The sequence below is a fragment of the Pezoporus wallicus genome, unplaced genomic scaffold (assembly GCF_028554395.1).
Source record: "Pezoporus wallicus isolate ANWC-B61680 ecotype Strahan unplaced genomic scaffold, APGP_CSIRO_Pwel_v1 contig_227, whole genome shotgun sequence".
Taxonomy (NCBI): domain Eukaryota; kingdom Metazoa; phylum Chordata; class Aves; order Psittaciformes; family Psittacidae; genus Pezoporus; species Pezoporus wallicus.
In genome coordinates, this window is record NW_026635704.1 from 2,852,285 (window position 1) to 2,878,246 (window position 25,962).

The 25,962-nt window shown below is 37.7% G+C and overlaps 1 protein-coding gene and 1 long non-coding RNA gene across 2 annotated transcripts in view; both read right to left on the bottom strand.

Moving 5' to 3' along the window:
* Positions 1 to 346: 346 nt before the first annotated feature.
* LOC130592803 (uncharacterized) lies at positions 347 to 3,303 on the bottom strand. Its single transcript, XR_008970666.1, has 3 exons — positions 3,017 to 3,303; positions 957 to 1,141; positions 347 to 697 (listed from the first exon to the last, which is right to left on the bottom strand). It is a non-coding gene; the product is annotated as an uncharacterized LOC130592803 (long non-coding RNA).
* A 6,184-nt stretch (positions 3,304 to 9,487) lies between these two features.
* The window catches only part of CEP192 (centrosomal protein 192), a 64,131-nt gene continuing 47,656 nt past the window's right edge, over positions 9,488 to 25,962 (bottom strand). Inside the window, exons 36-43 of the mRNA XM_057397418.1 lie at positions 25,388 to 25,592; positions 24,131 to 24,210; positions 23,313 to 23,408; positions 21,654 to 21,773; positions 17,234 to 17,352; positions 16,196 to 16,319; positions 13,524 to 13,582; positions 9,488 to 9,972 (exon numbers count right to left, since the gene is read on the bottom strand). Of these exons, the coding sequence (XP_057253401.1) occupies positions 9,822 to 9,972; positions 13,524 to 13,582; positions 16,196 to 16,319; positions 17,234 to 17,352; positions 21,654 to 21,773; positions 23,313 to 23,408; positions 24,131 to 24,210; positions 25,388 to 25,592 (954 nt within the window). The 3' untranslated portion in view covers positions 9,488 to 9,821. The remainder of the gene's footprint in view (positions 9,973 to 13,523; positions 13,583 to 16,195; positions 16,320 to 17,233; positions 17,353 to 21,653; positions 21,774 to 23,312; positions 23,409 to 24,130; positions 24,211 to 25,387; positions 25,593 to 25,962) is intronic.

The following is a 25,962-nucleotide window of genomic DNA, read 5'->3' on the forward strand; positions in this document are numbered from 1 at the left end:
GCATCAAAATTTTCCTGTCTTTTTGAATCTATAGAGAGAAAGCTAAGGGGCTTGTGTGAAGTTTAAAAATTTAAAGCTAAAACCATTTAAAGTTAATGCTGTTAGTTCAATTCCTCCATGGCTTTTCATATCAAATATGCTACATTTAGAAGACTTTTCTGAACTGCCAGTACAATCAATTACAAAAACAAAAATACATTTTTAACTATATTATAGAATTATACTGAATGACAACACATTTATCACTTGGACTTGATCTTAAAGGTCTTTCCCAACCTAGTTGATTCTACGATTCTATATACACTTATACAATCTACATCTGTAAAATTTCTACTTGCTACTGAGATACCACCGAACTATGGGAAATGCCCCTCTGATCCTAATGCACAATCCTACTTTATTCCATAGAAGAAACCATAAAATACACAAAATAAACGTTCAAAAGGCATGGTTTTATGACAGATTGTTATAGGTACACATCTGTTTAAATCTTTAGAAAACAAACTTTAATATTTCACCAGATTTGTCTTATCAGGTCACCTCAAGATTCTGTTATATGAATCTTCCAGCCATAACACTCAGCAAAATAATTTAGAAAGGGAAGCATGTTTGCTCAAGAGAGGCTTAGAACAGAACACAAGGTCCAAATATTCTTGAATTTTGGGAAGTCTACTCCACACTGTTATCTTTATTTACCCTGGAAGAGAGAGAGAAAGATCCAAGAGCTGTATCAGTATCAAAGTGAAGAGGATATTTTAATACTTTGCCTTTACACCCAGTAATTTGCATAGAGAAAATAAATCAAGAAACCACCTTTATACCAAACACTACAATGACAACACACCCAAAACCAAAAAACAAAACCAAAAAACCCAGCCACAACCCAATACTAAAAGCTCCTAAACTCTACACAACATACTCTCAGAGTATCAATAGGGAGACACACCCCAATTTACCTGAAAGGAAGAAAATTTTTCCTCCTCTTTTGATCTTACACATTCCAGTAAGTTAAACTACGAGCCTGCATTGCTTTGGCATTCCCTTCCCTCTCCATGGAGGCCCTGGTCTCCAAGTGCTGATAGCATCCACAGGAACAAACAAACAGAAGTTCTGAGCTGAATTTCACACAATTGCTGAAAACCTGTAAGATAAAGGTGAAGAGCATCTGAACAGATTATTGCAAAAGTAGAAAAAAACATGCAATAGGGGGACACAAGATATTTCTTTCTGAATACAGAAACCCCACTTGTCTAGCTATCATCCTTCACTATGAACAAACTTTCAAAGACTGTTTCTCTCTAGTACTCATGAGTCATTTTCTAACATCACGTCTTTGGCGGCTTGAAGCATTTTGAAAGTGGAAAGCAAACAAAATTGCTTTTAATGCACTCATAAGAGGGTACTTCAGGTTTTTTAAAAGCCATTTTTTCTCTATCTTTTAGCTGCTAGGAGGCTTTAAATGGGACCCCTGTAGGTTTTTGTCTGTAAACCATACGAGAGCATAAAAGCTTGGAAAACTTGCAGAAATTCTGAAGCAGGTTCACACAGCTTCATTGAAACTGTGTGTGGTTTTGAAGCTCACCAGGGCTCTACTCACCAGGAACCATTTGAAATGGCCAACTAAAAAAAAAAAAAAAAAAATAGATTTAAAACTCATAAAGGATTATGATGAAAACGTAAGACTTATTCTGTAGGCTTCCAGCTTGAAAGAAAAAACACTATTCTGTAAATAGGCAGGAATGGGTTATCATTCTCTAAAGGTTTTTGCAGATTGTTTCTCTGAAACTCTGAAGCCTGAAAAAGGGATCAGAGTAACCTCTGTAAACACAGCCTAAATTAACCTGCAAAGTGATTTACTTGTATCAAAAGAATCAAACTGATCAACCCATTATACCAACACATGGTGGCTCAACTATCCTAAAATTGCTTGCAGGATAGTGATAATGGAAATGTGTCAAATCTTTCCCTGTCTTTGGAGGTGACCCTTCTCAACCTTTCACTTCAGTATCAATCAGAATAGCCAGCAAGAGAAGAAGGCTTGGAAAACCACCACTGCCACCCATAAGTACCATAAGATATGTGAAACCACTTTCATTTATAGGAAGAATCAGTCAAATAACATTTTCTAACACCATTATCTCGTTATCACAAATTTCTCATTCTATATTGTAAGGTTTACTAAAACTTGTTGCTGCGAAAGAAAATGGAAAAGTATTGTTCTGAATGCTAAGGGAGACATGAATTTATCACAATAGGGTCTAATATGGTATTTCTTGTGCATACGGCATTGTCATTGAAGCCTGACAGAATTCTGTAGAAAGATTGCCAGGCTGGATTTTTACTTTACATTGAAATTCTAATAAGATACCAAAGAGTTTTGATGTTTTCTTTCTGATGGCAAGCGGTACAACGACCGAAAAATGTTTTATTTAAATTTGTTGTGGGACTGATTTTGTCACTAGCAGTTGCTTTTAGCTTTTATACTCATAAATTTCATACTCATTGATAGTGAAGAATGCTCAGCAATGCTGTTGATTTCAGGTTAACCATTCAATATGTCAGCAGCTGTGCAATGCCAGGGAATCAGTGTAGCTTGTTCACTGGGATCATAAAGATCCCAGCATCTGGTTGGTCATGGAAGCTTATTTTCCCATAATCACAACAAGCCATAGCATGAATTCTTATCTCAGGAAGGTCTCTATTTCATCTCTTCTGTTAATATATAATGCTTGAAAAGCTGTTGATCTATTTACATAACACCCTATTTGGCTAGAGATCCACTGGCCCACATTAAATGACCAATCTCTCATATGAGTCCTAGCACAGGAGCAGGAGGGAGTAGAAATAAGTTTCCTAAGTCCCTGCAAGAGCTGAGATTTTAAAGAGGTCCCAGAGGTACAAAGAAAAAGGTTCAAACTATGAAGAGGAAACCCAGATGTCTATCCTTGACTATTTGGACTTGAGTGGACAGAGAACGTGACCTCAAATCTAGTGATGGGAAGCAAGATACACTGACCAGGTGCTTAAAAGACTTCATTGACAAAAAAACCCACCAACATACTCCATTAACCTCATGTGTCTGTATCAACCTTCAGTGCTTCAGAGGAAGCAGGGAGGGAAATGAGAAGAAAATAACCCCACCACTACCAATGAAAACAAACAAACAAACATACAAACCTTTCAGAAGCCAAGGAAGGGAAATTCCTTCCCCAATCCTACAGGTAAATAGCAATTCTGAAGCAGGGCATTAATACAGCAAGCACAAGTGTAATGTAAACAGATACTCAAGTAGTCTCACTTTTAAAAAAAAAAAAAAAAAAGGAAAGAAAGAAGGGGAGAAAAAAAAAAAAAAAAGAAAGGAGGGGGAGAGTTACTATTCAAAGTACTACTCAAAAAGAGTAAAAGTCTGGAAGAGCACGGCCCATGGCTGGCATCTCAGTATTTCTTTTCCATCATTTAGACCAATTTGACGAAAATCCCTGTAAAGAAGCTTTCATAAGATGGCATTTTTGTGATTCAGTATAGCACCAATATTCCTTTTGAGTTTTATAACTGTTCCTAGAACATTCTTGGCAATGAATTTGAACTTTTTGAAAGAGGTTGCATTTCACTGTAAATGGTTATCTGGTATTCACAACACAAAATAAGCATTTGAATATTTATTGTGAGCACATTGCATTTTAGGGAGAACACACAAAGATTCTTACCACAATTATCTTGTTCCAGCTTTAATATATTAGCTGTCACCTCTTTAATGGATCTTGTGAGAAAGGAAAGTTTCTTTCTTTAACTCTCTTTTCCCCCTGAACGCAATTACCACCTCATTCACGGCTCTTTGTGTCCACCTAATCTCTCTGATTATGTCTCTGACACCACCACAATACTACATGACTGACATACCTGACAGCTGTGACTAGTGACAGAATACTCACAATGAAAACCAGCTCTATGCAGGATGAGTATTACCTACCGCCAGCCTCATAGAACAAACATGGAAGGAAGGTAAAAAAGGGGTGGGGGCATTTCACGACTAGCCTAACCCCTACCGATTTTTCCTCCTTTTAGAGCCAAACAGCATTGACAAGCAGAGCCTCTTTGTACATACCTACCTAATGAACCAATTGTTGGATGAATACAAAAGAACACCCATTAGTATTTTAATTTTGAATTTATAGGGTAGAAAAATGCATGTTTGGAGACCTGACTTACAAGTAGGACTTGATGGATCATTTTGTCTCTCACCAGCCCTTTTATGCTTCTCCGGGTCAAAACTCCCAGCTGGTGCTCAACTGTCAGATTTAGGCAGGTGGCAATAGATGAGAGCCTGTGAGGAAAGCTATACCTGAAAAATCTCATTCCCAGACAATGACCTGCCACTGGAATCAAGCACAAACTATTTCAGAATTCAGTATTTTGAGCCACAGACATGAAGTAGTATTGCAAGTAATTAGCTACAACAGTAGTAATGAATACACTAATCAGGAAAAATATTAAAGTGCTTTACAGAGCATCTTATGCTTTAAAAAATACATTTTTTTAATTTCAGGTTTACATTAAAAGCTTCATCTTGTCATGACTTTCTCCCCCCCCCCCCCCCAATTAAAAAAAAGGATGAGAATTTGGGGAATAGGGATGAAACAGATTTTTCTAAATATACTGAATATTCAGAACAAACAATTTAGTTGCATCTTTCTGAGCTCTTGAGCAGCTTTGGAAATTATGCATTCCCAGAATCAGAGAGAAGGGGCAGAATCTTACATATTCAAATTGGAACGTCTAGAGGCAAAATGTGCCAACTCAAGCATCCAGTTTTCAGAAAGGATCAGGTAATATATACAGAAAATTAATCCAAGTGCTTTATATTGATCTGATTTTATATCTAAAAACTGCTCATGGAAGATATTCCTCAGATAATCATACAACAAAAATAAAACACACAAGTTTGAAGGATATGCTTAGGAAAGCTTGGTAATCAAATAGTATGTTATTGACAGCTGAATTGTTCATTTTCTATCTTAACTTTCTTATGCTGTTAGGTGTTCATGCTGTTACTATGGATTCAGCACATTACATTAAGTTTGAAAAGGTTTAAGGAGCAGTTTAAATAAATTAATAAATCATTTAATGAAAAGTGAACTAATGCAGTAAAGAAAAACATCTACTGCAAAGAATGCATACTGTAAAGAAAAACATTCAAGTTAATAAGCACTTTGAGAAATAGCTCTTCTACTGTTAAAATTAACTCCTATTTTCAAATGGGAAGCTAGAATCAATATTTTACTTAACTGGTAAACGTGGTGAGAAAATTGGTATAATGCAAACATTGACACTAAAAAAAATAAAGTTATCTTACTGAATATGAGGCACCACTGCAAGCAGGAGGATTCTTCACACAAGTATTTCACATCTGTTTTACTGATTTTAAGACAGGCATGCTCTTCATCTATTCTATACAATGAAAGCAGTAAGGTATGAACTTCTATTATCTAGATTGGAAAGGAAAAAAGTTAGAACAAGATAGCTGTAAATAAAAGTCAAAATATTCAATTACAGCCCCAGGGACAACTTGATCTTATGTCGAACATCCACCGTGTCATTAGCTTCCATGGACTTTTGTTCCCATAATGCCTTTTCTCATTTCCAAAGATGCTACAATACAGAAACCTAACAAATTTCACATACATAAAATACACTACCTACTAACCTTGTAGTCAACTCTGATAGCACCGTAGCCCCCCAACTCCTCTGCAAATCACAGGAGCAAGAATATACCAGCATTTCACCTAGGAGGTGTTCCAACCACAGAAATACCCGAAGTCTTTAATACTCTACTTCAAAAAGCCACCACTACCCTCAATAACTCACTTTATACACCAAAAAATCCTCACAAAATTTTCTTTACCCTTTTAAGCTTTCACACAATCAAAATAATTTTGCAGACAGCCAGGCCTTGATATGCACCTTTACTAGGTTTCCTGAACACTAATTAGTTTCAGATGCCAGGGCAACAATCTCCAAAACAGATCGAAGCACGTGTACAGAATGTATTATAACTCCATTTGTAGTCAATGATGTGAAAACTTTACAAAGCTGTTGAATAATTATGATTACTAATATCCCAATTAGGTTGAGCAGGTACAAAGACATTCTCAGTGTTAGACACTTGATGAATATTTTAAAATCATTTATTTCTGAATTTTCTCTCTAATCTTAAAACCAACAAGTAAGATTACTATAATTACAGAGACATAGTTTGGGATTTGTCTGGGGGTGTTTTGAGTTTGCCTGCTTGGGATATTTGAGCCAGTCTTCCCAGTCTGAGACCAAGAACTGCATCCAACAACAGGAGAAAGCTGAAAAAAGTTTCAAAACTGACAATGACCAAAATGAGAGAAGAATTATGCCCAAAGCTAATTGTGATTCTTTTATCTAAAGTATCAAAAATAGTTTAGATTCCTAATAAAATCTGCAGTCTTTGAGAACAGGTTAGAATTATTCTGTTTTTCTGTATCCCTAAAAGGTACAGAGACAGAGATCAGCCTCCTTCATAGTAAATGCTGGACAACCCAAAGCAAGATTTTCTTGACTAAAAAAGTTTACCACATAGATGAAAGCAACTATGGGGAAAGAGGAAAGGAAGTAATCTCATTTTATGGACTAGGAATAGAAGCAGATTGACTTCCTCAAGACTTTTAAAATCCCACTGATGTTTTCACTTAGCAAGTAAAAATACATTGGCTGAGCTCCAGCTTTTGCACTTTCATTACTGGGGAAAAACATCTACAACTGATGTGTCAGCTACCAGACTTGGGCTTCCACTGAAGTATTCCTCTCTTCCTCACCTTCTCTGTCTCACCAAAAAGAGCCAAATAAAAACTGAAAAAAAAACCCAAACACACACATAAATCTTTCAGTTTGCATTGCACACACTAGAGCATATGTTCCTTTCCCTAATTTGCTTTACTCCTATATGACAAGGTCCATGTCTAAAGATGGTAATTATTGCCAGTATGTCCAATGGCTGTTGTAACCAAACCAAAATAGTGCAGAGTACTTAAACTGGGAGGGTGGGGGAGGAAAATCATGCACAATTTATTCTTCAGCAGGTAGGTTAATTACACATCATGTAGTACTAATCAAAACTTCTGTTAAACATTCATGAAAGAAGAGCTGCAGGAGTAGGACAGCTAAAATATTTGAAGATTACCTATCCTTCTTATATCACTTGGAATCATTTTGATTTGTCTTATGAATACAAGCATAGCAATATAATTCAAACAGCCAAAACAACTGCTGGCACAAGTGCTCTAGGGATGTTCCCCAGCACAGAGTCTCATCGTGGAGATACCAGCCTGCAACTTCCTTTCCCCACTGCAAAGGAAGTCATTGTTATTAGAAATTAATCAAGCAAAATGAGCTGTAAAGAGATGCCAGAATATTTAGCATCACCTGCAAAACAGGAGTCCCTTGGATAAGGAGGGCAGGTCATTTGCTTATAATCGTTCTTCAAAATGTCTTTTACCCATAAATATATTTACACATTTATGTGCACAGTTCAGCAGAGAGTATCCACAGCAGTACATTCTACACCCCTTTCCTTCCTTACGTCCAATCCAGGCAGTAACACAGGGAAGAATGCAGAACCATTCCTCCCAGTTGTTCTCATCTCCAGAATTCAAGAAAAGCCCGTAACAGAAGTGTGAACAGAGTCCCAGACAGCAGGCCCACCACAGCAACACCACACAAAGACAATTCTGAATTTAGACCAAATAAACAATTATCCAAAGTTGGGGTTCCTTATTGCAATTCAAAGGCACACTTTTACAAAGATCACTACTTAGTGGGAAATTCTGTGTGACAATACTGACAGCTGTTTCAACTCCTTAGGCACAGACAGAAACAAGGAATCTTTTTAAAGAGGCTTGTTTTATTAATAGAGAAGGAACAGAGGGTGGTCCGGCATCTAAGTCATGACAGTTTAATTCTAAATTTAGAGGCAAATAATCTGGAATAAACTGAAAATCAAAATCACTCTGACAAAAATTTGGGATGTGTTCCAAGAGGTTTTTTACCTTTACAGAAACCAGTGTTATGAAGATTCTTACCAGAGGAGGGACTGTCACCTAACCTTGTGGAAACAACTAGTAAAACCACCTCAATTGATAGTAAAATGTACAAAATCACACAGCTCTTATTAACATAGTGATCGTTCCTCCTCAGTGATCCAGGTTCCTTATTAACAGACAGTCATCTAAGGACAATTTCTACTGAGAAAGCAAGGTTGTTGAAAAGAAAGGTAAACTGGTTCAGAAAAGACTACCAGCAAGTTGAGTGTGTGAGACTAAACTGCAGGTGGCAAGTCTTCTGATGTCTAGGTTAATTTCTTTCAGTAAATCTTCCCTTCCTGGTTTCCAGACTGCTGAGAAAAAATGTTTTATGACAAAACAGCAACTTTAGTATACTTCAACATAATACTGGTGGCATGCATCACAGGCAATGCACTGGGTACTTGAGGGTTTTCCTCCCATTTTCTTGAAATGTCAGTTGTTTAAAAATGCAGTTAAACAATCTCACATTGAAAGGAATTTCACTCACGGTTCTACCAGCCTGAAGAAAAAAGGAATTTCACTCACGGTTCTACCAACCTGAAAAAAGGAATAATGTACATATGCTATGACAGAACTATGCTGTCAAAAGGTACATTGCTAGCTTAAGGCAACTTCAGACATACAGCTCCATGCTACAGAAAGAAAATAGCAGGCTAAACCAAAGCGTACAAAGGACATGGTAACAGTGGGTAAGCTGATTGTGGAACTGCTGTTCATTGAATCCTACAATATGGGATCTGCTGAGTACTTACCAAAATTAGAAAGCAGCAAGTTCAGCACACCAAAAAGAACCCCCAAAACCTTTTGTTAAAAGGGCAAACAGTGAACTTCTAGAGCTTTCCACATGAAGATGTGCAAAGGTGTAAAAGGGTTCATACAGGTGAATAGATACATTCAAAAACAGGTCCATATGTGCAAAAAAAAAAAGGGATAGATGGGAATCTACCTCCCATCCCTAATCAAATGACTGCAGATGCTGAGAAAATGCAAGAGAAGTGAACCAAAGGCAGCAGCCAAGCTTATGTCATCTTTCAAAGCAACATCTTTTCACCGCGCCTAGAGACTGGGTTAGACGAATCGTTCTGGAGGGCTGAACACAGTATTGCTCATGTTTAATTTACACTGTTTTCACATTGTTAGAGTTAAAACAATGCTCATGCCTCCCACTGAACTGTGTGAGAAGTTAGGGGCTTACTGTCGGATCTTCGATCTTCTGGTCCCAGATTTAACAGACGGAGACATGTTATTAACAAATTGGCTTCTGTACTGCAATCCCTTCTCCTGCTCCCCAAAGCTCCCCCCAGTAAATTAGCATTGCCTAAGGGTAGGCAGCTTGATCCCATACCTACAGCAAGGAATTCTCTAACCAAAGACAGAAATGAGGTAGAATCAACTGTTAACAGATTTTATTTCTGTATTTACAATGCTTAAAATAAAATAGATCAGTATCCAGCTACTCCGTAAATGCAAAAATAGAAAACTTCCCTTTTCAACAAATGTGCGGAAACATAAATTAGAACATGATAACTTTAAAACATACAATGTTATTTCTCAGTGGTTTTACTATGAAAACAAGCACCGTAATTTATCTTACAAAAGATGTTCCTTCAAAGCAGCATCACAGGGCAAAACAAGTAGGACATTAATATGGAAATGTAGTAGCAAATCTTTGAATATTTTAAATGGCATAAACTGGTCTAAACTATTATAAAGTTAGAAAACTGTTCTATCTTTTGCAATAGCTTTACCACATAGCCGAATATTAAGTGAGCCATATTTGGCTGTTGACACAACGAAGACACCTTCAAACTTTCCTTCTGCCTTTGGCTTGAACTGGACTGGCACATTGATGTAATGATGGGATCTGTAAAAAGGTAATTATGTGCATATTCTATGTTAATAAACAAGTAAATCCTACTCAATAGAGAAATTCTTGTCTAGCTCTGATTTTCACCAAAATAATACATTGAATGTGCACTGGATCATCAAGTTTATTTTTATAATCTTATTATCCCTTATCCTTCTGAGGAACTTAGACTGTAAAGGTCGTTCTTTCCTCCTCATTATAGAAAGCACTGCAATATTCTATTGCTGCTAGTTTACCTACGTAAGTTTGGTCTGCCTCTTTTCAATAATATAAACAGTGAATGAACTATATTTAGAGCAAAGTTACTATATTACTTCCCTTCAGAAGTCACGCGACAAGTACACCAAAATTTCCAATTTGTTTTGAAATTCCACCAATTTGAAGCTAGTAAAACGATTTCAATTACTTCTAATTGCACCCACATTAGCAATATTTTGCAGAATCATTGCAAGTCAATATACCCATCCTCAAACAGTGTTGCAAAGATTTTACATGACACCTTTTTAGGTTATATAACCCCTATTCAGATTGCATAAAAACATATCAAATGTAATGGGTGGCTATCGTAATTGTCAAGAGCCTAAAGCAAATGTTTTAAAGATCTAAAGCTATACAAGCAACAAGCTGTAAATGCTGAGTGGTGGCCTATTGGATTCCATGACACCCAACAGAAATATCCAGCACTAACAGACAGGAAACAGTAACAGGCACATACTTGAACAAGGAAGAATTAACAGCATCACTTAATAAGACAAGGAAAGAAAAGACAGCTTTACTTTCTTTTATTGTAGCTTCAGTATTCTCCCCTTAACAGTATTTAGTATTATCCAGCATTCTCTGGAGCGTGCTTATTTTCCTTACTTTGTTCCTACCTTTTCATATTCCTTTCCTCTACAATAATCCAACCTATGATACTCAGTGTGTGCTCTTACCCTTCTACGTTTGGAAATCGTAATATTGGCTCTACATAAGGCAAAATGGGAAAGTTCTGACTCCAGCTACTACAGCTCTTTGGGTTAATATATAGAATAAATGTTCTTAGAAATTAAGCATTTCTAGAGGTTTTTTTTAAGTCCAATAGCCAGAAGCTAGTCAAGAAGAATAGTGCCAGGACAAGCAGAATTCCCTGCAATTAACTGTTTTCTGTTACGAAAAAGTTTGAAGTAAAACTTTTCACTATACCTGCAACTCACTCACAGGTTCCTGCATGAGTTTCAAGTGGCATTTTCTGAGAAGTCGAGTATGCCTGAAGCTTACTTCATAGATATACTAATACTGCAGACCTCTAAACACAGTAGCAACAATAGGCAAGTTTAAAAGGAACAGCATGAGTAAGCAGCATCTAAGCCACAGTAACCAGATCTATTGTCAATGAATAGTGACTCCTCACACACAGAATGGTGGGTACTGATGACAAAAACAGTTAAGCATAAAACAGTTTTACCTTTTAGTTTAAGAAATATATAGTAATGAAATATATACTACCCTGTAATCAACTAATTTCAGATGACTTCTGAAGGAAATATAAAAGAAACAGCTTATTTTTCAACCTGTTTTTAGACAAGCATAACCTAGTAGTCCTTTCAGAAACAGAACTTAGCCAAAGGTTTTCAAATGTTTCCCCTTACAGTTTTGGGTGCTAGATACTGTATTTGGATAAAGCTTGTTATGTAGTAAAGGAACCAGTTGTGCTTGTAATGACATAACCAATTAAACAAGGACAGGTAAACCACTATATCAGCTTCTGAAGGTCAGACTCTTGGTATTACATACAAACTTGAAATTCCATTATCCAGATTTAAAACTGGATTACACAGAATTGCTTTCAAATTTGGTCCTCAAAATGAAGAGTATGCAAGAGATCATGACACTTTTTTAGCCCTAAAAGATAGGTGGTACTTTGTTTTTACACTCTTATTTGTAAGATGTCTAGTTAACCTAGTTCAGAAGGAAGCAGTTAACAAAGACTCTGCTGACATCCTCCTTGACGCTGTTCTCAAATAAAAGCCATTTAAAATAAGTTCTTTTAACACTTTTTGAAAAGCATCTATTCAAGTCAAGTAATTATTCTGTGCTTTATGCTCTTAAATGGAATAGATGCTTCAGAGAGGTAAGCTGACTTCAGATGAATGAATTTTTAAAAAGCCAGGAAAGGCCAATATTTACAGCAGAAGAAAAAATTGCCGAAGTTACTAAAAGAAAAGGTTGTAGAATGCTATTAGAAAGTGCAGTATATTCAGCTGATAACCTTTAAAATGGTAGACTGAATTTTAAACTTATTAAAGTCTACTTTCAATAAAAGCAATAGGAGTTTTTCATCTCTCACAGATTATCTAACAAATAGCTTTTACAGCATTCCTCAAGAATTTTTTTTAGATATCTAAGTGTTTTCCAGTGAAGTTACTCATCTTTTTCAGGGCAGTCAAGTTATCCTGCCCTTTGCCTGCAGTGGTACAGCCTCAGACAGGTCTAGCTAGTCATCTTTATTTTAATAAATTTAACCTTGGTCACGGCCTCCATAAAAAGCCCTTCTGTGCCATCCAATATGACATATTTAGTAAAAAGATTCCAGTTCAATAAAAACACTGGAACCCATGTCTAACACTTCGCACTGGAAAGTGGCCTTAAGAATACCTTGAATACCTGTGGCTAACACCACCATAGAGTTGTCTTTATCATAAATGCTAAATATTGTTGGCAGATACAAAACTAGATTAGGAGCCAGAGTATCTAGTTCCATTTACGATTTTGTTCATAACTTCTGTTCTACATACCCTTTGCTTACCTGTCTTTAAAATGGGGATCTGTTTAAACTCTAAGAATGTACCCTATATATATATGACTTCTAATGAAATGGTTGCATTTCTGTCCTCCTGACAATACCACTGTTACAGAGAAGCATGTGAGATGCTATACTTCTTGAAGAGATGACTAATAGACTGTCAAATACTTGTTGTAATGAACTCCAAAGATGACTGGATTTATTTTGGGGGATTGTTATCACCAACTTGAAAATTCCTTTTATGCAGGTAATATGCTGAAATACTTGGTGTGACCAGGCAATTCCACTGGCCACTCAAACCTTGTATTTGCTAAGAATCTTTGATGCAGCTCTGCAGGTTTGTCAAATTAGAGGCATGATGAAGGCAATTTGCTTGGTCTGTTGTGCAGAAAGTATAAATGGAAGGAATGACTTGATTGCGCACAGCATGCCAAATGGTTAAATGAAGCATTAGGCTTAGCATTAAAAGCAGCAGCACTGTTAGAAACAATTTGCAGGAAAGAAATTGGCAGATGCAGAAATAACTGTGTGGGCTCATTCTGCTTCTAACCAAGATTACAGAGTACAGCTTAGCAAAAAGGAAAAAAAAAAGAAAAAAATCCTTTAACTAAAAAGAAAAAAAAATAAAAATCTTTAACTAGACAGCCAGAATGTTAGGTACTTAGATCTACATTTCAGCACTGTATATACAGAGAAGATATTTATCTTACTGAATTTCTTCTTTAATTTTTTGTTAGGAGAGAATGTTAGCATATGCATTACTCACCTTAGAGAGTATTTTGAGTGCTTGATGTAGAAAGGCTCTCTGGGACTTACAAATTTCAGCTGCAATTTAATACAAAATGCTTAAAAGCGCACTATATCTAAGCCTAGCATATTCAATTTATGACATGCTTAAGATAAATCAGGTCACTTACAAATAAAGCTTTACACTGGTTTAGAGAGTAGACTTCAGCCTGTTCAGGACCTGCTTAGTAAGGTTCTACAGCATATAGACCTAGAGGGCAGGGGGGCTGAAGACTGTTGGTCGATACTAGAGGATCAACTACTGCAAGCTCAGGAGTGTTGTGTCTCAACTAGAAGGAAGTGCAGCAGGAGGGCCAGAAGACCTCCTTGGATGGATATGGAGCTGCTGAGGTAACTTAGAGGGAAAGGGAAAAAGAGGCTTATAAAAGGTGGAAGCAAGGACAGGTGGCCTGGAGAGAATACAGGGATGTTGTCCGAGAAACTAGGGACTAGGTTAGGAAAGCTAAGGCTCAGTTAGAATTAAACTTGGCTAGGGATGTGGAAGAGAACAGGAAGGGATTCTGTAGGTACACTGCAAATAAAAGACAGATGAGGGAAAACATGGGCCCTTCTGAAGCTATCAGGATAACTGGTTCCCCTGGATTTGGAGAAGGCTGAGGTTCTTAATGACTTCTTTGCCTCGGTCTTCACTGGCAAAGGCTCTGACTGCACCACCCAAGTCTTGGAAGGCAGATGCAGGAACTGTGAGAATGAAGACCTTGAGCCCACTGTAGGAGAGGAACTGGTTCGAGACCATCTTAAAAACCCGAACATGCACAAGTCCATGGGACCTGATGAAATCCATCCACGGGTCCTGAAGGAGCTGGCAAATGAAGTTGCTAAGCCGCTGGCCATCATATTTGAAAAATCATGGCAGTCGGGTGAAGTCCCAACAACTGGAAAAAGGGAAATATAACCCCATTTTCAAGAGGGGGAAAATGGATGACCCAGGGAATTACAGACCACTCAGTCTCACCTCTGTGCCTAGCAAAATCCTGGAGCAGATTCTCCTGGAATGCATGCTAAGGCACATGAAAATCAACAAGGTGCTTGGTGACAGCCAGCATGGCTTCACTAAGGGGAAATCCAGTCTGGTGGCCTTCTATGATGGGGCTGTGGAACTGATGGACAGGGGTAGAGCAGTTGATGTCACCTACCTGGACTTGTGCAAAGCGTTTGACACTGTCCCACACGACACCTTTGTCTCTAAATGGGAGAGACATCAATTTGATGGATGGACCACTCAGTGGATAAAGAACTGGCTGGATGGCCGCACACAAAGAGTTGTGGCCAATGGCTCAATGTCCAGCTGGAGACCAGTAACGAGTGGTGTCCCTCAGGGATCGGTGTTGGGACCGGTCTTGCTCAACATCCTTGTCACTGACATGGACAGTGGGATTGAGTGTGCCCTCAGCAAGTTTGCTGATGACACCAAGCTGTGGGTTAGGTTGATACGCTGGAGGGAAGGAATGCCATCCAGAGGGACCTTGACACACTTGTGAGGTGGGCTGATGCCAACCTCATGAAGTTTAACCATGCCAAGTGCAAGGTCCTACACCTGGGTCGGAGCAATCCCAGGCACAGCTACAGGTTGGGCAGAGAAGAGATTCAGAGCAGTCCTGCAGAGAAGGACTTGGGGGTGTTGGTCGATGAGAAAATGAACATCAGCCGGCTTCAGTGTGCACTCACAGCCCAGAAAGCCAACCGTATCCTGGGCTGCATCAAAAGGAGCGTGACCAGCAGGTAGAAGGAGGTGATCCTGCCCCTCTAACTCTGCTCTCATGAGACCTCACTTGGAGTATTGTGTGCAGTTCTGGTGTCCTCAACATAAAAAGGACATGGAACTGTTGGAACAAGTCCAGAGAAGGGCCATGAGGATGATCAGGGGACTGGAGCACCTCCTGTATGAAGACAGGCTGAGAAAGTTGGGGCTGTTCAGCCTGCAGAAGAGAAGGCTGCGTGGAGACCTCATAGCAGCCTTCCAGTATCTGAAGGGGACCTGTAGGGATGCTGAGGAGAGACTCTTCATTCAGGACTGTAGTGATAAGACAAGGGGTAATGGGTTAAAACTTAAACAGGGGAAGTTTGGATTGGATATGAGGAAGAAGTTCTTTCCTGTAAGGGTGGTGAGGCACTGGAATGGGTTGCCCAGGGAGGTTGTGAATGGTCCACCCCCAGCGGTGTTCAAGGGCAGGCTGGACAGAGCCTTGGGTGACATGGTTTAGTGTGAGGTGTCCCTGCCCATGGCAGGGGGTTGGAACTAGATGATCTTAAGGTCCTTTCCAACCCTAAATATTCTATGATCCTTCACAGACCCAGGGTTTAAAATTGAAGCATGCACACATTTATATATGGTAATAAAAATTCACATCTCAATATTTTAAGTTAAAAAATTAAATCAAGATAACATGCCTATGCAAACTATAATCTATTCTTTTTTTCAATTGAAAATATATTACAAGTACACTTTTCAGGCAAAAGAAAAGGGGAAAATTACAGGAAAGCTAAATTCTTCAAATATAATACTAACTTTTGACAGTACCAAACTAACACCTGTACTACTGCAATGTGTCAAAAGTAAACCAAAACAGTGCAGGTGAAGTGTTGCACAGGCTTTAAAAATCTATTTAAAATAAAGTCTGTCAAACTTACCACATGTGTTGCAAAGGTATTATTCCGCAAGTTGACCTTTATCGTGCGTGATTCTCCAACTCTAGTTAGAGGAAAAATATACAGGTCTTCTGGTGCATACACCCCTCGAATGACCTCATTTTGTCTGATTTGAAAAAGAGATTTAAGATATTAACATTAACTACTTACATGGTCTGAATATATTAATTGTACATTTCAAGACAACAGGTCTATTTTTTGAGACTAAAATCAGGAAACACTGAAAGATCCTGAAGGCATCAACTCTCACAAGTTCCAGTTTAGTCAGAAATAATAAAAGCATCACTGTGGCATAAAGGTAAGTAGATATACTTACACACATGTTCACAATCTCAACTTTTCCCCCATATCCTTTCCTAGAGAACTAAACTCTTCTCAGAGATGCTATATTTAACCAAAATTTTTTACTTCCCTGCCATGTTCACAGCATCCCATAGGAAAAGAAACAGGAATTAACTTAAGACTGAAGAACAGCAAGTTTAAGACATGCAGTTACAGTGGTCTTCTCTGAAGTGAATTTACAGGTCTATGGTCCTGTAAACTCTCTCCAAAAGGGGATTATACAAAAAATATGCTCAAGATTCGACTGCTAATACCAGTTTATTTGCAACAGCAAATCAAGGTTTGGCAACTTAGAAATCCAACTGAAAAGAAAAAGCATGGGAGGCTGAACAATACAAAGCCATTAAGAGGCTTGGCAAGTCTAGTTTCTTTGCAGCTGTTTACTCTTTAATGTGGAATCATAGGATAACTCAGTTCAAAAGAGACTCGGGAAGTCTCTATTCCATCCTCTTGTTCCAACCAGGCTCAGCTGTGAGGTCAGACCAGGCTGGTCAGGGCTTTATCCAGTCAGATCCCAAAAACCTCCAAGAACAGACACCGCACAGCCTCTCTGTGCAGCCTGTTCCATCACATCCCTTGTCCTAATAGCAAAAAAGGTTTTCATTGTGGCGTTGGATTCCTACTCCTCCCTTCCCCCTTTTACCCAGTTGCAGACTCTCAAGTTTTATTCATACATACCCTACTTTAATTGTAGGTGCTTCAGAATAAACCTTTTCTGGTGTGACTGAAAGCTCAGTTTTTGTGAAGGCACTTGCAGAATCTTTCACAATTGAAGTTTCGTTTTCTGTTCTACTACCCTATTGGCAAAAATAAAGAAGACTTTAAACTTTGCATTCAAAAAGTATTTAAGTATTCAAACATTTAAGTCATTTCCCTTACCCAATACAAGACTTTAATTTATTTAAAGTATAATCTTCCAGAAAGAGTAGAGTCTGGATCACTGAAACAGAAGCAGTGACTTAGGAGGAATACTTTAACAGGTTTCTGTGTCTTATGAATATTTTGTTACAAGCCAGCTCACAACAAACCAGCAGCGCAGGTGGAATCTTGAGAAGGCTGCTAGCAATGAAGATTTCACCATAAGCCAAACAAAAAAAGAAAAACATTCCTCTGCAGATATTCTGCCCATATGCCTCAAGAACAGCATCAGCTAAACAGCTGCTCATACAGAAGGTAGGCCTAAGTCATCATTATAGCTTGGATTCTCACAACAGCAAAAAAGCTTTGTAATAATTTTGTATTATGAACAATACATCCTTCTAAAAGAAAGGTCTCTCCAGAGAGAGAGAATCTGGTAATGCATTATATAGTAATTGTTACATTCTTGAAATTATGCCAAAATATTTACCATCATCAGGACGCCCATTCCACGTACTCTAGCACAATGAGGTCAGATCACCCGAAGGGAATACTTTGCCAAAGAGCTAGTTTCATATTCTGTATCCTGCAACAACTCTAGCCAGGTACTGCTTGGAGCCACAACATCTTGAACAAAGCTAAAGAACCAAAAGAACCTCCTACACTTATGGTTGTACAACATTATCTCAATTTTTGAAACGGTGCTGACGTTTTTAGACAAGCAGTTGATTCCCTTACGCAGGGAAGATTAAAAAAATATTCCTCTTCAATAGAGCTGCTATGACAAACTTGTCTTTCAGACATTAATTTCTTCTAGTGAAAGAGCTGCTAATCAATCAGTCTGTCAGAAATAGCAGCAGCCAAAAAAAAACAAACCTTAAATTTACAGAAAATTTTCTGTTGCAAATAACCAATGATCCACAGTAGAACCCAGTAGATGAAGACAAGAAAGGATTTGTGCATGTGTTTCATTTCAAGAGCTTTTAATTTCCTATGTAGTAAAAATGATGGGTATCCTGCCTCCATGTTATAATTCAAATTCTAATTTATTCATAAGGCAAGTTTACAGCATGAGAAGGAGATGGAAAAATCATCAGAAGTTCCCCCAGTCTTTATAAGGGCATCCTGAAGTACTACATGCTTTACCATAGCCCATATTGACTTTTCCCATCTGAAATGAAAGCAGTATGTTAACACTGTACAAATGGTTATAACTGAGAGCTCTTGTTCCAAAGCCACCTCAGGAGTATACAGATTTGTTTAGCTTTAAAATTGGAATTACTTTGCTCATAAAGATTTTTCCTCCTCTCACTTCTGGTACACCCAAAGAAGATGAAGCTTTGTACTGCTGATAAAAAGAATAAACTCTTAGATAGCAGTATATTTTGGTTTAAGTATTAAGAAATTCAGCTCAGTTTGCTGCAAAATGCTACTTTAAGAAGTCACACAGTTGCACAGCTAAACTGCATAAACCATGAACATTAGAAAATTATCTACACTTAACATTTGTAGTATCTTCAAACTTTATGAAGTCCTTTATGAAGTGCTCAACTTTCTACATGCTAATGGAGCAATCTGAACTTCGGTGCCACCTCAGTCCTCCTGTAGGATCTTGCCAGTTCCCTATTTCACTCAGAAAAGACCAACAATTATACTGAAATATCAACCCAAGACTTCAGTGCACAGTGGCAGTACTCATTCTTAGCTCAATGATCTTAGAAATCGTTTCACAGGAAATGAGAAAACTAAGTTTGAATGGCCAGTATCGAGAGGTTGAGGTTACAAAGCATATGTATGTAGAATCCCTCCTTTAGTTATCTTTGGGATCACTTCTGGACACATTATCTTCTGAGCTCCTGACTACTGTTTCCAGTGGTGGGAACTGCAAATGCATGAAAGGCATAATCAAAGTCACAGTTAGTGAGCTTTTCAGGGAATAACAAAAGTAGTTAAGTGCCACTGATTTTCCTAACATCACCTTGTTCTTTTAGATCTTTCCTGAGTTATTCCAAATTTTTCATTTCTTTTGAAGTGGTGCTTTAAATAAATACCACTCAATTACTCTGAATGACAGTCAGTCAGTTTTCCCACTTCATTCTATCAAAAGTCACATTAATCAGAGCCATAGCCCTCTGCCTCAGCAAATCCAGCAGAATCCAAGTCCTTTCCAAAGTTGTAGTTACATCTCTAGGATATAATAGGTTGGAACTGACATGTCTTCTTGACTAGAAGTGGATCTGAATTAAAAACAGCAACAACTTAAGTTCTGCATTGTCCCCTCTTACAAGCAGCTGTGTAGTTCCTTACTTAGTTCAGAAAGGAAGTACTTCCCTTTAAACTCTTCTTCAAAGTGATAATGGCACACTGAAAGTACTTTATACAAAAATTTTCCCATATGCACAAAGAGATGCTGAAAAGATCTAATTGTAACAGCTTCAGAAAATAAATAAATAAATAAATAAAGAGGAACAAATCTGACACATTCAAAAACATTAATACCAAGTTGTGTTGCTCAAAGATTTCCACAACTCTGACAGTTAGTCGTGTTTGAAGAAGAAAATTATTCAAAACTCTAGATTTCTGATAAAGAATTAATCTCTCAATTTCAACTAGTTTTAAACAGACAAATGACAAGACGCTTTCCTCATTTTAAGGAAAATTATGTTCAAAGAATAAGATGAAAGCTGAGTAACAATATCCTCCCAACCCAAACATTATACAGGTCTCATTCTTCATGCCAAAATTAGAAGCTATTAAAAAATTACACTTTTAACAAGTCCTCTTTTCAACACAATTAGGTACTGGGAAGAACAAGGACCCTACAAAATAAAAGGTAAGGTAACCCAGCAAGAAGGATAAGTCAGGTTCCTACTACTGAAACAGGTTTGGTACTCTAAAGAAAGGTCCCAGATCCCTATCTGGGCTTCTCAGAAAATCAAGTCAAGCTTTCTGGAGAGGACAGGAAAGCATATGTAGCAATCACGCAACACTGCATGTAGAAAGCTCTTCTCAGAGCTGGAATTAAGCTGCTGGCATAGGTCCAGAGAAGGACATCAAAGCTCGTAAAAGGTCTAGAGCACAAGTCTTAAGAAGAATAGCTGAGGGAACTGGGGTTGTTTAGTCTGGAGAAAAAGAGGCTCAGTGAGGACCTTATTGCTCTCTATAACTACCTGAAAGGAGAATAGAGAGAGGTGGGCATTGGTCTCTTCTCCCAAGTAATAAGTGATAGCACTAGAGGAAAAGGCCTCAAGCTGCACCAGTGGAGGTTTAGACTAAATATTAGAAAAAAATTCTTCAGTGAAAGGGTGATCAGGCATTGGAACAGGCTGCCCAGGGCAGTGGTGGAATCACCATCCCTGGAAGTGTTGAAAACATGCATAGATGAGGCCCTTAGTGACATGGCTTAGAGATGGACTTGCAAGTCTGGGGTAACTGTTGGACTTGATTATCTTAAAGGTCTTTTTTCAACACTGTTGATTCTGTGATTCTATAGTAAGGTCATTTAAACAATCATTAGAATTCATTCTTCCAAATAGTAATAGATTCTCTGTCCTATGTAGATTCCTCCTGTACAGAGACAGAGATTAAAAACAAGGTAAGGAGAGCGCACACAGGAAAGCAGTTCTAACTTCCAATCTCCTCCTCCTTCCAAGCCTCACCATAAAGTTAGAGCTGAGGAGCAATGGGTGAGCAAAGATGAGCTGCAGTCCATTCACTCCTACACAGAATTCTCAAAATCATTCCCACCTGAATGGGAATTGTTACTCCCATAAAATACTCGAACAGATTCTATGAGAGACACATCCATATCTCCAATATGGATATTTGAAAATTCCAATATTGCATTAAGCTACAAATTACAGCAATGGTCAATTACTTTGTTAGGTTCTTTACAAAAACAAAACCATTCCACTTAGGGTCTGATACAAACAAATCTGCATCTACAAAACCAGTTCCCACAAAAAGCAAGTTTGTCTCTAGTTTCTTTGAGCAAAATAAAATTTTACATCTTAAATGGAAAAAGAAAATTCATTATCACATAAGCAAGGAGAAAAAGGTCTTTTTGTATCATAAGAAAACAGTACAGTTTAGTCTAACAAAAATATCAGCACGGTTTGGGGTTTGGTTGTTTTTTTTTCAGAATACACCAGCACATATGATAAAGAGTACTGTAGAGTAAAATTAAAATGTTACCAAAAATTTGTTTTCAGGCCAACATTTATAGCATTTATATACTTACTGCTCCAGAAAGCTGAAATCTTAATTTGTGTTTCCAACCAGGTTTTTCAACTGGGTGACACTCAAGGTCCCAGAACTGGGAGTAATCCCCTATATCTCTAGGCAAAAAGATGACAACAACCTAACAACAAGAGAAAAAATTCACAGAAGCTTATGAAAATAATCTACACATCTTCAAAATCTTACCTACAAAAAGTTACAGTCAAGTCAGCACAAAGTTTACATGCTACAGATCACACATTCCTCACACAGGTAACCTTGCACAAAACAATACAGCTCATCCTCCTTTGCTCACAAGAGAAAAAGTTTTGATGAAATAGATTGTGCAAGCAATTTCAAACAAAACTTGAGTTCAGCTAATCTGCTTTAAGCAAAGTCAGCAAATGCTTGCACAATTATTTCCATTAGCAAACTGGGGTAGAAGGAGACCAAGAGGGGAAAAACATGCAGCTGAAAGACAGCAATACCCTCATCTCTCGGGTAAGATGTGAACAACTGCACTCCTTCAGCTCCAAGTCTGTAAGCACGCTGTGCTACAAATACTAAAAGGCCTGAAATTTAAGCCACCTTGCAGGCTATGCATTTGATTATCCTTGGAGGTCACCTGTGTAACAAAGGCCTGTCTCTGTATAGTGGTGTACCAGGTAAATTCAGGAGTTGTGTTCAGAGTTGAGGTGGGGGGAAGAAAGAGAAGGGGAGCAGCAGATTAGAATAGATCACTACAGGTGTATCAAATTAGCCAATCGTCATACCCACTGCAAAAAACAGCAAATCATGACAGCACTGTACCTTATCTGCTCCAGCCAACAGGCCTGACATGCCAATAATGTAAATGTTATCCAAATAAGTCTGAACTAGGATTGCTAAGGCAAAGACAACTTTTTAAATTCAAATAATGATTTTCAAAGTTATGAAATAATTATGAAACTGGACAGGAGAGAGTGTTTTTTTTTATTGTGCAAACAGATTAAAAATCCTACCATAGAATCATAGAAATAATGCAGTTAAGGAATGTCAATAATCCATAATGATTAAAAGATAGGTGCTCATGAATATGAACAGCGGTGAAGTAGCATTAAGGGAGAAGATGAGGTTCAAAAGCTCCATAAAAACCCACTCAGTATGTCCTTGGATGTGCTTGATAATTGTGGTTATGAAACCCTCTACTGGTCAGGAGATAAAATAGTCAAACGAGATCAACTTGAAGAACAGATAACTGTTCTTAAACAAGTATGACAAGACTGCTTCAAAGGAAGGGAAACCCGTTCTCACACCGGTTTCATAAGAACCCAGCATTATTTGTGATTTTCTAGTGGATTTTTATAAAACATTTAGAAAGAATTTTCTGTTATAGAATAATTGCTCTTAAAAAAAATAAAGGAATAAAACAAAAAAAGAAACCAAAAGAGTACACTGAAGTCAAACTACAGATCACATAAATCCATAGAATCTACTCAGCTGACATTTTAACAGCTGCGGTAAGTAGATAGTGACTACCTGATATTCCCCAGAACCCAGCTGTGGAAGGCCATTTTATCATAATTTGATAAAATACAATCAGCTTGTAATTTCAACTGTTACTTCAGAGAGCTTGTCATATAAAATCCTATTTTTACAACTGAAATATAAATATTTCATGCATATTAGTGCGTCATTGTACCTTCTCTTCTCCATGAGCTTCAAGAGTACCAGAAACACGGGAACATCTGAAAGCGGAGTAAGTAACTCTATAAACACATCCAGTTCCATCCACATCCTGCAAATAAAGTTATGAGTCAGATTCAGATGGGAAAGAAAACAAGAACACAATACAAAAAAAACCCCAAACCACACAATACACCCACCACCGGACAGAACTGAAGAAAATACAACCAATCAAGCTGCTTTCAAGTGAACAAATACTGACTTCCTAAAGATGAATAATGACTAAAACTGCTACAACGTCTATGCAGTCACCTAAATTGGACATCAGTAGTTATAAGGTGGTGCACTGCCTGGAACATGGCAGAGTTATCTTCTGGGCTACAGCTAAGACTGCTACATAACCATTTTTCATCATTTCTTGACAACAGACCACAATAATTCTAGGATAAAATCAACGTGACCATCACCGCATTTCAGACTATCAAAAAAACAGCGAAGCATTTACAAATATCGACCGTAAATCCATGAGAATTCCACAAGCAACAGCAGTGTAATTCAACTATCCTTGACCTAACTTAAATTACCTACATGGATAACATGTACAGCATAACACCAGCACAAGTCTCGAAACAAGGCAAGTTTAGCATTCTGCAGCCAAAAGGAACACCCTTCTTCTATGCATACTTGATTACATACTGCAATCTGGATGATGATACTGGATGAGGAGAAGGAAACTTTCTTGAGAGGTTGGAAGGAGAAAAAGAGAGCAGCATGAAAAGAAGGAAAACCACCCAAGAGATATGCATAAAACTACCAATGCAAGCATTCACTTACTTTAACATAGGGTGGGGCAAAAGATGACAAAAACCACTTCACAGTTTCATCCCCTTTATTCTCCATTTCCAGGTAACTCTCTAGAAGAGAAGTATCAGATTAGTATATTAAATGTCTTCATTCAAGTATCTTTAGTGGAAAAAAACCAGAAACTATGCTTCAAGACACGAAGGAAACAGTTCTGGTGAAGCCAACTCCAAGAGCAGACTCAAAGCACACTATCATGAAATTCTTGACAGCTTATACAAAAGAAATTACCAGAAAATCCCAACTTCAACAGTATCAATAGCCATATTTCACACCTGAAATGTGCATTTTGCCAAGGATCAACAGGAGATTTGTAAGATCATCTCAGTCTAGAGTACCACTTCAGGAAGTTTAGCTGCATATATATTATACAGCGCATTTATAACAATAGAAAAAAAAAGGAATATTATATTACGCTCCTCTTTAAGTGTATGAAAGAAACCCAGATATAATTGATAAATTAAGCCTTGAAATTTTTAAAGTCTGTTGAATAAAAATGTAGCATCAGTGAATCATAAAAAAAGCCTCATTAACTAGAAAACTAAGCAGTACCAAAAAATCTGGTATCTAGGTAACAGAATGACAGTTTCATACAGTAATTTGGAGAATTTTAAGCATTACTGGAATTACAAGTACAGACAGAGGATTTAAGACTCCATCATCAACAGTGTCCTCCTCAATCATTAAGTACAAGACAAGGATAGCCAGACTCATAGCTGACATTCCTATCATCTTAAGGAAGAACATTTATTTCTCTGCTATACATAGACTTACTTTGTATCTCAGGGACACATACACAGATGAGAATGGGCCCACTGCAAAAGTGCATTGACCCAAAAGAGCTTCTTCACCCAAGTGCAGCAAACTCACAGTGCCCTTTTCCCCAGGCACAGAATGGTTACATTCACCATAGTTGCTTAAAAACTGGCAACTTACCTGCTGTACACAAAACCTATCTATGGGAAAAAGTGTGACTGTACTGCATGAGGAGAAGAAAAAAAGAAAAAGAGGGGTGGGGAGGAAAAGAAAGAAAAGTAAAAAAAAAAAAATAAAAAAAAAAAGACTTCTGAAAAGAGTTCCATCACAAGGAATAACATTTCAAACTAGAAACAGAATAAGGGAACTGGTCAATTGGTCAACCAAGCCATTCAAGTCCCAAAACCTACAATATAATAAACTGACCATAAGATACTTCAGATGTTGCACCATTTACTAAGCAAGCAGTATTACCTGAGCTTTGGCCAGGTCTTGTTTTAGGAAAAACAATGGTTCTGTTCTTTAGTTCCATTTTTGTTAGAGGGAGCACAGTGAGAGCCTTTGTCACATGAACAGTAGGATTTTCAGACTGGGGGGTAAACATATCGCATCTTCTAGATGGAAAATCTCCTCCAGGTGCATACTGTCCAACCGCCTCTCGAATCTGCACCTTAATAAACTTTTGTAGAATTTGGAGAGAAATATTTGAATAGTTAACATGGATATATTGACAAGTCAAACAATTTAGCTCTATTTCCTTGAGCTGTAAGAGCTCATGTTGCTTAGCTTTATATTCCAACAAAGGAGAAGATCTGGTGATGTAATGTATGAGACTAACTCCAGTTCACAAAGTTTAAAGATGGTAGGACAAGCTTAATATAGGAGAATTGGAAAATTTACTGAAAGTTTGCTATCTAGACATTTTGTTTCAATAGGAATAATAACTTACACTAGTTAAATTTAATTGAAAATTCTTACAATATTCTCTGCTTGGAGAGAATGGGAACGGGGCTGCCTCAAACAGAAGGAGCTTTGTGTTCGCTTTTGCT